The sequence below is a fragment of the Pteropus alecto genome, unplaced genomic scaffold (assembly GCF_000325575.1).
Source record: "Pteropus alecto unplaced genomic scaffold, ASM32557v1 scaffold10, whole genome shotgun sequence".
In the NCBI taxonomy this organism is placed as follows: Eukaryota; Metazoa; Chordata; class Mammalia; order Chiroptera; family Pteropodidae; genus Pteropus; species Pteropus alecto.
In genome coordinates, this window is record NW_006431210.1 from 6,573,524 (window position 1) to 6,586,014 (window position 12,491).

General features: G+C 38.5%; 1 protein-coding gene across 1 annotated transcript in view; it reads left to right on the forward strand.

Moving 5' to 3' along the window:
• The window catches only part of CMTM8 (CKLF like MARVEL transmembrane domain containing 8), a 77,636-nt gene continuing 65,145 nt past the window's right edge, over window positions 1–12,491 (forward strand). The window contains exon 1 of the mRNA XM_006905718.3: window positions 1–270. Coding sequence (XP_006905780.1) covers window positions 124–270 — 147 coding nt within the window. The 5' untranslated portion in view covers window positions 1–123. The remainder of the gene's footprint in view (window positions 271–12,491) is intronic.

The window sequence follows — 12,491 nt, forward strand, 5'->3', positions numbered from 1 at the left end:
CGCGCTCCCCTCCCCCTCGCCAGGGTGCCCTCCCTAGCCGACCCCTAGGACTCAGGGCCGCTTGTCCACCCCCAGACGTGCCGGGGGTCCCCGAGGAGGGGCCAGCCCAGCCGAGGCGCGACCATGGAGGAGCCGCAGCGCGCGCGCCCGCATACCGTCACCACCACCGCCAGCTCCTTCGCCGAGAACTTCTCCACCAGCAGCAGCAGCTTCGCCTACGACCGGGAGTTCCTCCGCACGGTGCCCGGGCTCCTCATCGTGGCGGAGATCGTGAGTGCCTGGCGGGAGGGGGCGGGAGGCGGGGGCGCAGACGGACCCGAGCGTGTGCTCCTGGGCTGGGAGCCAGCTGGGAGCCAGCTCGGATCCGCTGACCGGCTTCCAAGCAACCCTTTTTGCTCCGTCTCGTCTTCTTCCCGAAGTGCAAAACTCAGACCACCTCTCTGAACGAGGTCCAGTTAGTTGCCTTGGGCTCTCTTGGATAAGAGGATCGTGACCCTCAGAATCTGTTGGGGGAGAAACCCAACTTGCTGTTCCCTGTCGGTGGTCGTGGCATATCCTGGGAACAGGATGCTTGGTGGGCATGGAGTTCGTGTTAATGAGTGTCTAGAAAACCTGGCGCCACCCTTACCTGATCTCCTCGTGGGTGGCCTCCTCTCTAAAGCAAAGCTTTCCAAAGTTCAGGGGAGAGGAGAGGATTTATTCCTTTTCCAAATTATCTGCCTAGTAGTAAAATTGAGGTGAATCAGATAACATTTACTGAATAAAATCTGAGAGCCTCAACCTCTGAGGTCCAAACAGTTCTGTGGCACATCCTGGTTTAGGCTCAGAATGTTCCTGGAGAGGAGGCTAGGCGTGGGCACTCTCTTCATAGAAGGACTTGGAAGCTGAGAGGTCAAGTGATTTCCTGAGCAGTCCCAGCCAGTCCTTCATGTCTGAGAAAGGACTGGAGCCCTGGTGGTGGCCACTGTTAGCCTTCACCATGTGCCAGCGACTTGTCAAGCTCCTTAGATGCTTTTGTGCCCTCATGTAATCCACACAACAACCCTACCCTGTGAAGGCGGTTTCAGTTATTGTCCCGTTTTACATGTGAAGAAACTGAGGCATAGAGAGGGGAAGTAAGTCACACCTGGAGGTGGTGGAGCTGTGATTCCAACCCAGGCTTGACTGTGGGAGCGAGCAGAGCTTTTCTTAACTGCTAATGGGCATTCCTTCCAGCTGTCTAACCAGCGCCCCTTCCACCATATCTCACATACTTTTCCTTTAAATATTTGTGGAATGGAAATCCAGCCTATTTGGGAGTAGAGAATGGAAGCCAAGATGGTGCACACGTGACTGAAAACTCTGGGAAACCTTCAGCAAAACATGTGTACATCAAATAGCATACTTGATCCTCCTGAGTCTCAGACCCCACCCCAGACTGAATCAATCCCAGGTAGTTTCAGTGCAGATAAAGTTTGAGAAATGTTGGCTTAGCCCATCCCCCAGCTGGTTCCCTCAGCTGGTATTGACTTAAGAAGCCTCAATAAAAAGCTAAGATTGGAATCACCTTGCAGGGCCTGGCTTATGGGAATTCAGCAAATATTTGCTATGTGAATGAAGGAGTTGGCAGTCTCCCCTGCCCCATCTGAGCAAACAGAAGCTAAAATGACAGAGATGGGGCTTCTACCCTGGGGTGGATTTTGACCAGGCATAAAGCAAAATGCCTCTTGTTTTCTGATTTATGGTCAATATGTTCTATGTTCCACACTTTTTCAGAAAATAGGACAGTGAAGTAAAAAATATAAATGGCTCACAATCTCATCATTAGAAATAATCACTGTTGGTACACTGGCGTGTATCCTTTTAGATATAATTGTTTTTGAAAAAGAAAAACGTAAGAAAAATTACCCTTATTACTACTATAGTTGAGTTTTTATTTTTGACCAAACTATGTATGCTCATGTTTATAAAGTCAAATAGTCTTGTAGGCACAAATATGTTTCCCTCACCATCTTCATACCTAGAGGTACCTACATTCAAATCCCTTAGCATTCTTCATAATATGTTTATAATGCTGTTTCTTGATATATTTTTTTCCAATTGTAGGTGTTATCCATTAGCTTCCCACTGAAGGATGAGGCTTTAGCTGTCTGGACCACATCTTTAGCACCCCCACCATACACATACCCTTCCAGGCTCCCACTATATTTTGGGTTAGATCAACAGCGAGTGTCAACTTTAGGGCACTGAGTAGTCTGTGAGCACTTTTCCTTTCCTGCCCAATTTCCTGGAGTTAGTCATTGTCTTTTTCCATTTTTTTAGTTCTCTAGATGTTTAGTCACTAATTTTACCTTAGTTGTCTAAATCTCCTCTCAAGAAAACTGAGAGACGTCAGACATTCTATCAAGGTCATACTCTGGACCAACCGTCTATGGGAGCCTCAGACCTGCTCCCACCCAGCCTGCTCACTTTGACACAGCTGATGGCCTAGAGTCTCCTGCACCATCACCCTAGAGATTCTCTTCATCCCTCTCCTTCCCATGGCCAGTCTCTTCTCTGTCTTGCCTTCCTCTGGGGGAACGCATAGCCTCTAATAGTTTTCTAAGAAAGGATGCATGTATCAATTGAGATTTGCATCTTTCAAAATGTCTTGATTTGACCATTAATACATAATTAATAGTTTGGGTACAGAATGTTAGATTGGAAATTGTTTTTTCTTCAGGATTTTTAAAGTATTTCTCTATTGTCTTTTGGTTATTCTGATTCTTTTAAGAAAATATTTATTCCAATCCTTTAAAAAAATATTTATAAGAGTTTATTTGAGCCAAAACTGATGACCGTTCCCAGGAAGCAAGATATCAAATGCTATATTTATTCCATTTCTTGATCCTTTTTTTCTTTCCTTCTGGAAGCCTGTAGAACCATCTTTCTTTTGTAATATCACAGTGACGTGCCTTCATATGTGTCCATTTTCTTCCATTATACTGGGGACCTGGTGTGTTCTCTCAATCAAGAAGAAACTTACCTATCTTGAAGGAGATTTTTAAATTTTTTTTATTTTTGACTTTGCATCTTCTGGGTTTTTTTTGGTTTTTTTTTTTTTGTTTTTGTTTTTCCAGGAACTCCTTTAATACTTCTTTTTTTCCATGCATGTATTTTCTTATAAATTTTTCATGGATTTGTAACTTGCTATGTCCTCTTACTATGAGCACTTTTCAGGGTCTGGGATATCTCACATTGTTAGTTTTCTGTCATAAGGAAGTACGGTTTTGATTTCCTCAGTTTTCTATTTTAAAACTAGCATGTTTCTAGGTTTTACCAGTGCTGTAGCAATCTTCCTTGTTCCCCGTCTTTCCACATTTGTCTATTGCTTTTTATGAGGGAAAGTTCCTTAAAGTAGAATTGTTGTGTCAAAGGGTACACAAATTTGGTTTGTTAAATATTCTAAAATTATCTTTCCCCAAAGTTGTACTAGTTTAAATTGTCATCAGTAGTGTGAGCCTATTAAACTAAAGCAACTGTTTTAAATTAGAAAAGCTCTTAAAAATGTTCAGGATCACCTTAAATGCTATACTGTATTTTATTGATTCTAAAATGCTTTTTTGTTCATGTTTATTAAAACCGGCTCAGGATGCAGCTTACAATGGATAGTTTCTTGGTTGTAATGGAATATGGTACCATTGATTCTTTAGTGGCAGGAGGTGGGGAGAGAGGGGCAGGTTTCAAACTATTGCTCTCAGCCCTGAGATGAAGATAGAATGTTACTTTTCTGCCTTGGAAAAAAAAAATTGAGGCAAAGAAATATTAAGAACCTGACTTTCTGCTTGAACCTAGGGGAAATGAAATAATAAAGAACAAAACACAATGTCTCTCCAAATTTATTGTCAAAATTGCTTGCCTTGGCTTTCTCAAAGGGCTGAGTGGTAGTAGCTAAGGTACCGAAACACTCTAAGCTGTGCCAGTGTAATGTTATTTTGAAACCAAATTGTAGTCGTTTCCTTTCTTTTAGAGTTTTATAAACTAGAAGCAATCTAGTACTCCACTGGTAGGATACTGTGATTTCATAACCATCACGAGTACTTGAAGAATAAAAGTGATTTGAATTCATTGCACCCTTCCAGTTAACTGTTATTGTTAACTGCAAAATGAATTATAGCATCCATGCAATAATGTTAGGTCACCTCTCATTTATTTACTGCCATGGGCAAACTTAGTTGGGGAAGGACAAACAGAGTTTACTGAGAGCTGGAAACTAAATTATTCTATCTTGTTGAGTTCTTTTTTAAAAAGGGCAACAGAGTTTCTATTTCACAAAAACAATATGTAGTCTTGGTAGAAAAATTAGAAAAATGCAGGTGAAAAAAACCCTGTAATTCTAGCCCCTACAGTGGTCCTTAGCAGATGTGGTACATGTCTAGCAGTGGGTAGGATTTTTTTTTTTTAATTGGTTATTACACATGAAACTTACTTGATTTTATTCACCAAGTCACCATGATAAAACATTTCAGTAAATAAATAAATAAATAAAATTAGAGTGGAATTTCTCTTGGTATTTAGTGCTCTGGGAGCCAGGGATACTAAGTGTCATGAAGTACATGACACAGTCCCCAACAATAAGACTTGCCTCATGCCATCACTGTTAAGGAACTGGGTCAACCACTGTTTTACTCCTTGGAGTAAACCATTCCAGAATTTCTCTGGAGGTTATATGTTATTTATCTGTAATTTTTTTTAATGCATCACTTGTAAAGTACTTTTTGTTTACTCTTTTTGTTTACTGGTATGGCCATTTGCACTGGACAGCTTCCATTTGTCCCTCAGATCCACCTCCACCCTTCATCATCCTGCTCTGCACCCTGAAGGCAGAAATGCACGCACTGTCTCAGAGCTTCTCTCTGATGTCCCACTGGATTCATCCAAAGGTGGCACCCACAGGAGTCTGTAGGGCTAGGGGAGAGCAGGGTCTGGGTATTCATTCCCCACTGGGTTTCAGCAGCTGGCTGTGTCCCTCCTTAGAAGGTGGGCTTCCTGGCAGCCCACTCCACACAGCTGTTTTCTCTGGCTTTGACATCTGTACACTGCTTACTATTGCCAGGTGCTACCCTGTCACTTGTGGTTTTCTAGTACCCTGCTTTATATGTAACACCTTTATTAAACTCCACTCAGATTGCCCAATCTGAATATGCTCAGTTCCCTGCTGAGACTTGATAAATTACCTTTCCTCATCAATGACTAATTTCTTATTTGCCACATAATATTCCATGAATATCCAGGCTCATACTGTTCACTTTGTTTCTTTATGTTGTAACAGACATCTTTTAAACTAAATCTTTCTAAATGCTTTTTTAATGTTTTCTAAGGATGAGAATTTGTATTGAATGAAAGGCATATGAATATTCTTTAAAGTCAAGTTTATTGAAGTATCCAGTAAAATTCACCCTTTTAAATATAGAGTTTTGTGAGTTTTGGCATATGTATTTAAAAAGCAGCTTTGTTGAATTATCATTCATATCATAAAATTGATCATTTAGAAGTACAATTCAGGAATTTTTAGGATATTCACAGAGCTATACAAATATTGCCACTAAGAACATTTTTGTCACCTCAAAAAGAAACACTGTGTCTCTTAGCACTCCTTCCCCATTCTTCCCTTTCCTCAGTCTTTGGTAATCACTAATATACTTTTTGTCTCTATGAATTTGTTTATTCTGGACATTCACATAAATAGAATTCTACCATATGTGGCCCTTCCTGGCCAACTTCTTTCACTTAGCATATGTTTTCAAGGGGTCATCCATGCTATTGTATCTATAAGTACTTCATCCCTTTTATTGACAAATAATAGTCCATTGTATTATATATATAACATTTTATTTATTCATCAGTTGTGGACATTTAGATTATATCCACATTTTGATTATTATAAATAATGCTGCTATGAACCTTTATGTACACATTTTTGTGTGGACATATGTTTTCAGTTCTCTTGGGCATTTACATAGGAATGGAATGGCTGGGTCATAATCGTAACTCTTTGTTTACTATTTCGAGGCACTGCTAGATTCTTTCCAAACTGGCTGCACTACTTTACAATCTCATCAGCAATATGAAGGTTCCAATTTTTCCACATCCTCACTAAAACTTGTTATTTTCTGTCTTTTTTGATCCTCGCCATCCTTCAAGGTGTGAAGTGGTATCTCCCTGTGGCTTTCGTTTGTATTTCTATACTGTCTAATGATATTCAGCAACTCTTCATGTGCTTATTGATCATTTGTATATCTTAGGAGAAATGTCTGTTCAAATCCTTTGCCATTTAAAAATTGCATTAATTTCTTTTATTGTTGTGTTGTAAGAGTTCTTTATATATTCCAGATACAAGTTCTTAATCAGATATATGATTTGTCATATTTTTCTTCTGTGAGTTATCTTTTCACTTTATGTGATGGTGTCCTTTGAAGCGCAAAGGTTCTTAATTTGATAAAGTCCAGTCTATGTATTTTTCTTTTTGTATGTTTGATATCATACCTAACCCAAGGTCACAATGATTTATTCCTATATTTTCTCCTAAAAGTTGTATAGTTTTATGTCTTACATTTAGGACTAGGATTTATTTTGAGTTAATTTTTGTATATAGTGTGAAATAGGGGTATAAATTGATTCTTTTCCATATGGATATCTAATTTTCCCAGCATCATTTGTAGAAAAGACTGTTCCCCCATTGAATTATCTTGTCAGTCTTGTTGAAAATTAAATAACCAGAAATGTATGGATTTATTTTTGGATTCAGTTCTCTTTCTATGTCTGTCCTTATGCTGGTACCATACTGTATTGATTACTGTAGTTTTATAGAAAGTTTTGAAATAAGTGTGAATCCACCAAATTTGTGTTTTGTTTTGTTTTTTTTTTTCAAAATTGTTTTGGCTATTCTGAGTCCCTTGCATTTCCATATGAATATTAGTATCAGTTTGTCAATTTTTGCAAAAGGCAGGTGGGATTTCAATATGGATTGTGTTGAACCTGTAGGTCAATTTGGGGAGTACTGCCTTCTTGACAAAATTAAGTTTTCCAGTTCATTTCCATTTATTTAGTTCTTCTCTAATTTCTTTCAACAGCATTTCATAATTTTCAGCTTACACTTCTTTTGTTAATTTTATTCCTAAATATTTTCTCATTTTTGATGCTGTTGCAAATAGAATATTTTCTTAATTTCATTCTTAGATTGTTCATTGCTAGGTCATATAAATCCAGTTGAGTTCTGTATCTTTGACCTTGTATCCTACAACTTTGCCAATCTCATTTATTAGTTTTTACAGGGTGTGTGTGTGTATGTGTGATTTGGCATATGTTTTTAAAAAGTTTTTGATATTACTGCCAAGTAGTATAGAAAGTTTTCCTTTTTTGCATTTCTCATCTTTTTTCTTTCTCCTATTTGTTTGGAAGTTTTGTTGTGTCTATTCTTTTAGTGGATTCCCTGGCTATCTCAACATGCAGACTTAGTCTGTGATACAGGTTAAAATTAATCAATATTTTTACCCTGCTCCAAAGCAAAAATAAAGATTTCAGAACTCTAACTTAGATGACTTCCCTCTCAATTTATATTTTCTAGTTCTTTAGTTCTATTCTCTGTTCCACCTACAAGCTAGGCATTTTAATTGCTGTTCACAGTCAACAATTTAGTTTTATCTACAACCCACATAGTTGCCTGTTATCTTTGCTCATTGTTACTTCTTATATCTCAGACCCACTATCTGTTTTTGTTTTTCTGAAGATCTTTTTCTTCCTCATTCTTGAAAGATAATTACACAGGGTATAGAATTCTAAGTTGACAGTTATTTTTGTCTCCATTCATTGAAGATGCCATTCTTTTGTCTTATTGGTTTCCATGGTTGCTGTGGAAGTTGGCAGTCAGATTGCAATTTGCCATTCTTTTTTATATTTAGCTGCTTGCTTTCAAAATTGTCTTCGTCTTTGTATACAGCAATCACATTATGATATGCCCGAGACTTACTTTTATTTATCTTTGGGTTTAGTTAAGATTCTTGGATTCAATTGTCTTTCAAAAATATTGGAAAATTCTCAGACATTATCTCTTGAAATGTTAGAAATACTGTCCTTCTCATTTTATTTCATCTCCTGAAAATCTAATTAAATAGGTCTTAGATCCTTAGACTCTGTTGTTCATGTCTTTTAAATTGATAATTTCCAACCCTCTGTTTCTGGGCAGCATTTTATTTATTTGTTTATTTATTAATTACTATATTTTTTGTTTTAATAATTCTTTCATTAGCTGTTTAATCCATACGTCCACTTTTCAATTTCAATTCTCTTACATTTCTAGAAATTCTTTAACTTTTTCAGTTCTGCTGTGTTCTTCACAACTTCCATAGACTTAGACCCAACCCAAATGAGAGACTGAATGTGGCTCTAAATTGAAAGGGATATTTTCCCCTCTGTATTCATTGCCAAGATTTTGATAGCTGTTATCTTGCTATTCCCTCGGGACAGTGAGTTGATTTCTTATCAACCCTAACATTAAAGGGATAGCCTTTTAAGACCCAGGCTTTACTGAGGGAGCTAAGATAGTTCCTGTTAGACTTTTCACTTTGTTTGGACTTTTGGCTTTAATTATCTTTCACCAGCCAGCACCGAAATAGAACCTTGGCAAAGGATTTGAAAAGCAATTTCTCAAAGAAAATATGTGAAGGACCAATAAGGATGTGAAAAGATGCTCTATATCATTGTCTTTAGGGAAATTTAAATCAAAAGCACAGTGAGATACCACTTCACACCTAATAGGATGACTATAATTAAAAAGGTAGACTGTAACAAGTCGGTGAGAATGTGGAAAAATTGGAACCTTCAAGTATTACTGTTAGGATTATAAAATGGTGCAGCCAATTTGCAAAACAGTTTGTCAATTCCTCAAAAGGAAAAACTTAGCATATGACCCAGCAATTCTCAGAGTATACACCCAACAATTCCATTCAGGGTATACACCCAAAAGAATTTAATGAAACATGTTTACACACACACACACACACACACACACACACACACACACACACACACACACAGTATATGAATGTTTATAGCAGCATTCACAATAGCCAAAAGGTAGAAACATCGCAAATGTCCATGAATGAATGGATAAACAGAAGATGGTATACCCATACAATAAATTGTTATTTGGCAATAAAAAGGAACAAAATGCTGATACATACTGCAGCATGGATAACAGTGGAAAACATTATGCATTATGCTAAGTGAAAGAAGCCAAGCACAAAAGGCCACATGTTATAGATTTCCATTTATATGAAGTATCTCGATTAGGTTAACTCTGTCGAAACAGAAAGTAGATTAATGCTTGCCAGGGGCTGGGGGAGAGAGGAATAGGGAGTGACTGCTAATGGGCACACGGGGTTCCTTTGAAGATGATGAAATATTCTGAAATTAGATAGTGGTCATGGTTGCACAGCTCTGTGAATATACTAAAAATCACCTCTAATTCATATGGTATATGAATTTAGATCTCAAAAAAGCTTTTTTAAAAAAGATGGAAGCTCTAAGTTCCAAGAGGTTCAAGAAACTTTCAGTGAAAGAACTAGCTTTGGCATTCAACTACTTCCCAGGATTCCCATTTTATTTCATTTTTGGCCTCTTAGAATTCTTTCTTCTCATGCCAGCTAGCTACATGTTTTAAAATGTTGTATATTTTATCCGTACTTGTTTCATTTGGGAGGATACCCAGCCTGTCACATGACCAGAAATTTAAGGCAGAATCCTTTTAATTTTTCAATGTTAAAAAAGTTCAAGTTGCTAAGGAAAATTATAAGAATGGTATAATGAATTTCCTCGTCCATTCAGTGTGATTTTTTAAATATAAATATCCTGTTTCATCCTCCTCTCTTCCTGTGTGTCTGCTTAATATTTTTGTGGAACCATTCAAGAGTAGGTTACAAACATCATGACCCCAAATACCCCAGATATCTTAGCATATGTCTCCCAAGGACAAGAATATTCTTCTATCTAACCATGGTAAAATCATGAAGTCCAGCAGATTTATCTTTGATACTAATACAATTCGCACTCAGATTTTACCAGTGGTCCCAATAATGTCCTTTATAATCACTTTTACCCTTTTTAAGATATAGTTCAGAGTCACACATTGCATTTAGTCGTCTCTTTAGTGACCTTTAACCTAGAACTGTTTCTTAATCTGTCTTTGTCTTTGAAGACCTTGACAATTTTGAAGAATCCAGAGGAGTCGTTTTGTGGACTGTCTTTCGAATCGGGTTTGGCTGGTGTTCCCTTGTGAGTAGATTCAGGTCATGTTGTCAGGAATTCGACGGAAGTGCTGTCTTTCTTAGTGAGGCATATCAGGAGGCACAGGATATTGGCTTGTCTCATGATTCATGAATCTGACCTGAACCTCTTTTCTGAAAGCTAAATATGGGCATATTTCTGAACAGAAATTTGAAGTCAAATTTGACAGAATTTGAAGTCAAACAGATCTGGCTTTCAGTCTTGGCCTTGCTACTATTAACTCTCTGATTGTAAACAAAATATTTAACCTTTTAAAACCACCTGTAAAATATATCTAATAGTACCTCCATCTTGAGATTATTGAAAAATTAAAAACGAATTCATGTAAATTGTTTAGCACAGTGACTGGCACAGTAAGAACTCCTAACTCTTGTTTTGCGGGGAGGTGGTGGTACTCACGAAGCCTCCCTGTCCCTTGAGAATATTGGTGAAATTGCTCAGAATCTGAGTACTTCTGTATGAAGGGCGTAAAGGCCTCCCATATACTTCCATTAATTTGCAAAGAGCCAGTGTTCTCTTGGTCTTCTCAGCCCTCTTACCCACCTCCTCTACCTTTTGGTATTGCCCATGTCCAGTAAGAAGCCCATTTGCGGGAATGCTGGATTAGTTTTAGATGGAGGCAGAGGCTCTTGGCGAATGCAAACAGACCTCTCACACTTCTCTCACATTCTCCTCCCCCTCTTGTTTTGTTTTGTCACCTTCCCTCTTGGATTACTCATCCTCTTTACCTCCAAATCCTTCTCTCTATTATGCAGAGAAACTCTATCCTGCTTCTACCTCCAAACTTGGATATCTTAACCCAGTGAGGGCCCCACGTAACAAAGGCTCCACGCTGAACTAAGAACTAACTCCCTAGAGGGCAGATGGCTTGATAAATAGGAACGTCTTTTCTATAACATGATTGTTTTATTCTGTTCATTGTGCTACTCGTGCAACAGTAATACCATGGTATTTCTCTTATCTTTATATCTTCTTGTGAGGGTAGCATGTGTTTTGAACCAGTATGAGCAACACCTTGATAGAAATGAGAGTATTGCCTGTGGCTGACCATGGACTTTTGCATAGGCCTTTCTGAATTCCTGGGGAGAAAGATGGGCTCAGCTGAAGTTGCTTCACTCAGGATCCTGCTTTTTAGAAGTGAGAATAAGCTGGGTCCCTGCACAGTCCTGAAGCCACTTAGGCTGTTTTCTTATAACCAGTCTCGTCGATGGGTCCCATGAAATGATCATCAGATGTTGCATCTTCTGTGTCTTATGCTGCCTCCCACTTTTTCTCCAGGGAGCAGTTTGTCTGGATGAACTCGTTTGGTGAGGCTACCAGACCTTCCATATGAAACTGAGGGATGTCTTTTTCACCTTTGATTTTTCGCATAAATAGTTGCCACATTCATATACTGTTGTCCATCTCTGTCTCATAAGAAATTGTTTAATCTTATAAAGAAGGGCGAAAGGAAGAAAGAAAGGGACAAATGTTCACCCTGTAAAGACCATTGGTATCCAGGGAGACCTGTGCAATGGAATAGCAGGCACATAAGACCCCGTAGTTGTCACTGCTGCCGACTTATGGGCTTAGGCAGTCAGTTCTCCAGGGGAATGGAGCTGCTACGGGCACCATATTTGAGGGTGATGAGAGTTTGTGGGACTGTCTTATGTTGTCCATACTTGCAGGATTCTGAATATCTGTCACCGTTATTACCCCAAATTATGTTAGTGAAAAGTCTTTGTTTCAGAGAAGCCTAGGGAACAGAAATGAGACTGGCCCCCAGACGAGTTTTATTGGCCTATATTGTGTTGAAAATCAGAATTAGTTACCAATATGTAAAAGTCAGATATAAGAAAATCTAGATTTCCATGTTCTCTTGGAAAATTGAACAAATGCACAACATTGAACCCATAATTTCTCGTGGCAATAATCTTTTGGGGGTCAAGAAAAAGCTGCCATATGCATATAAAAGTTTTGGTTAAGATGCATGTTTGACTCTTGTGACAGACGATAAGTGACTTTAAACAAGGTAAACTTATTTTTCTCATTTGGCAGTCAAAGCACTAGTTGCCCAGGGCAGATATGAATGGTTCCATAGTGACAGAGATCCAGCTGCTTCTGCCTTGTTTTCTCTGTCCTCTACAATGGGTTCCATCTTGGGGTCCAAGATGCTTTGTTTCCCACCATCATGTCTGCTCCAGCCTACA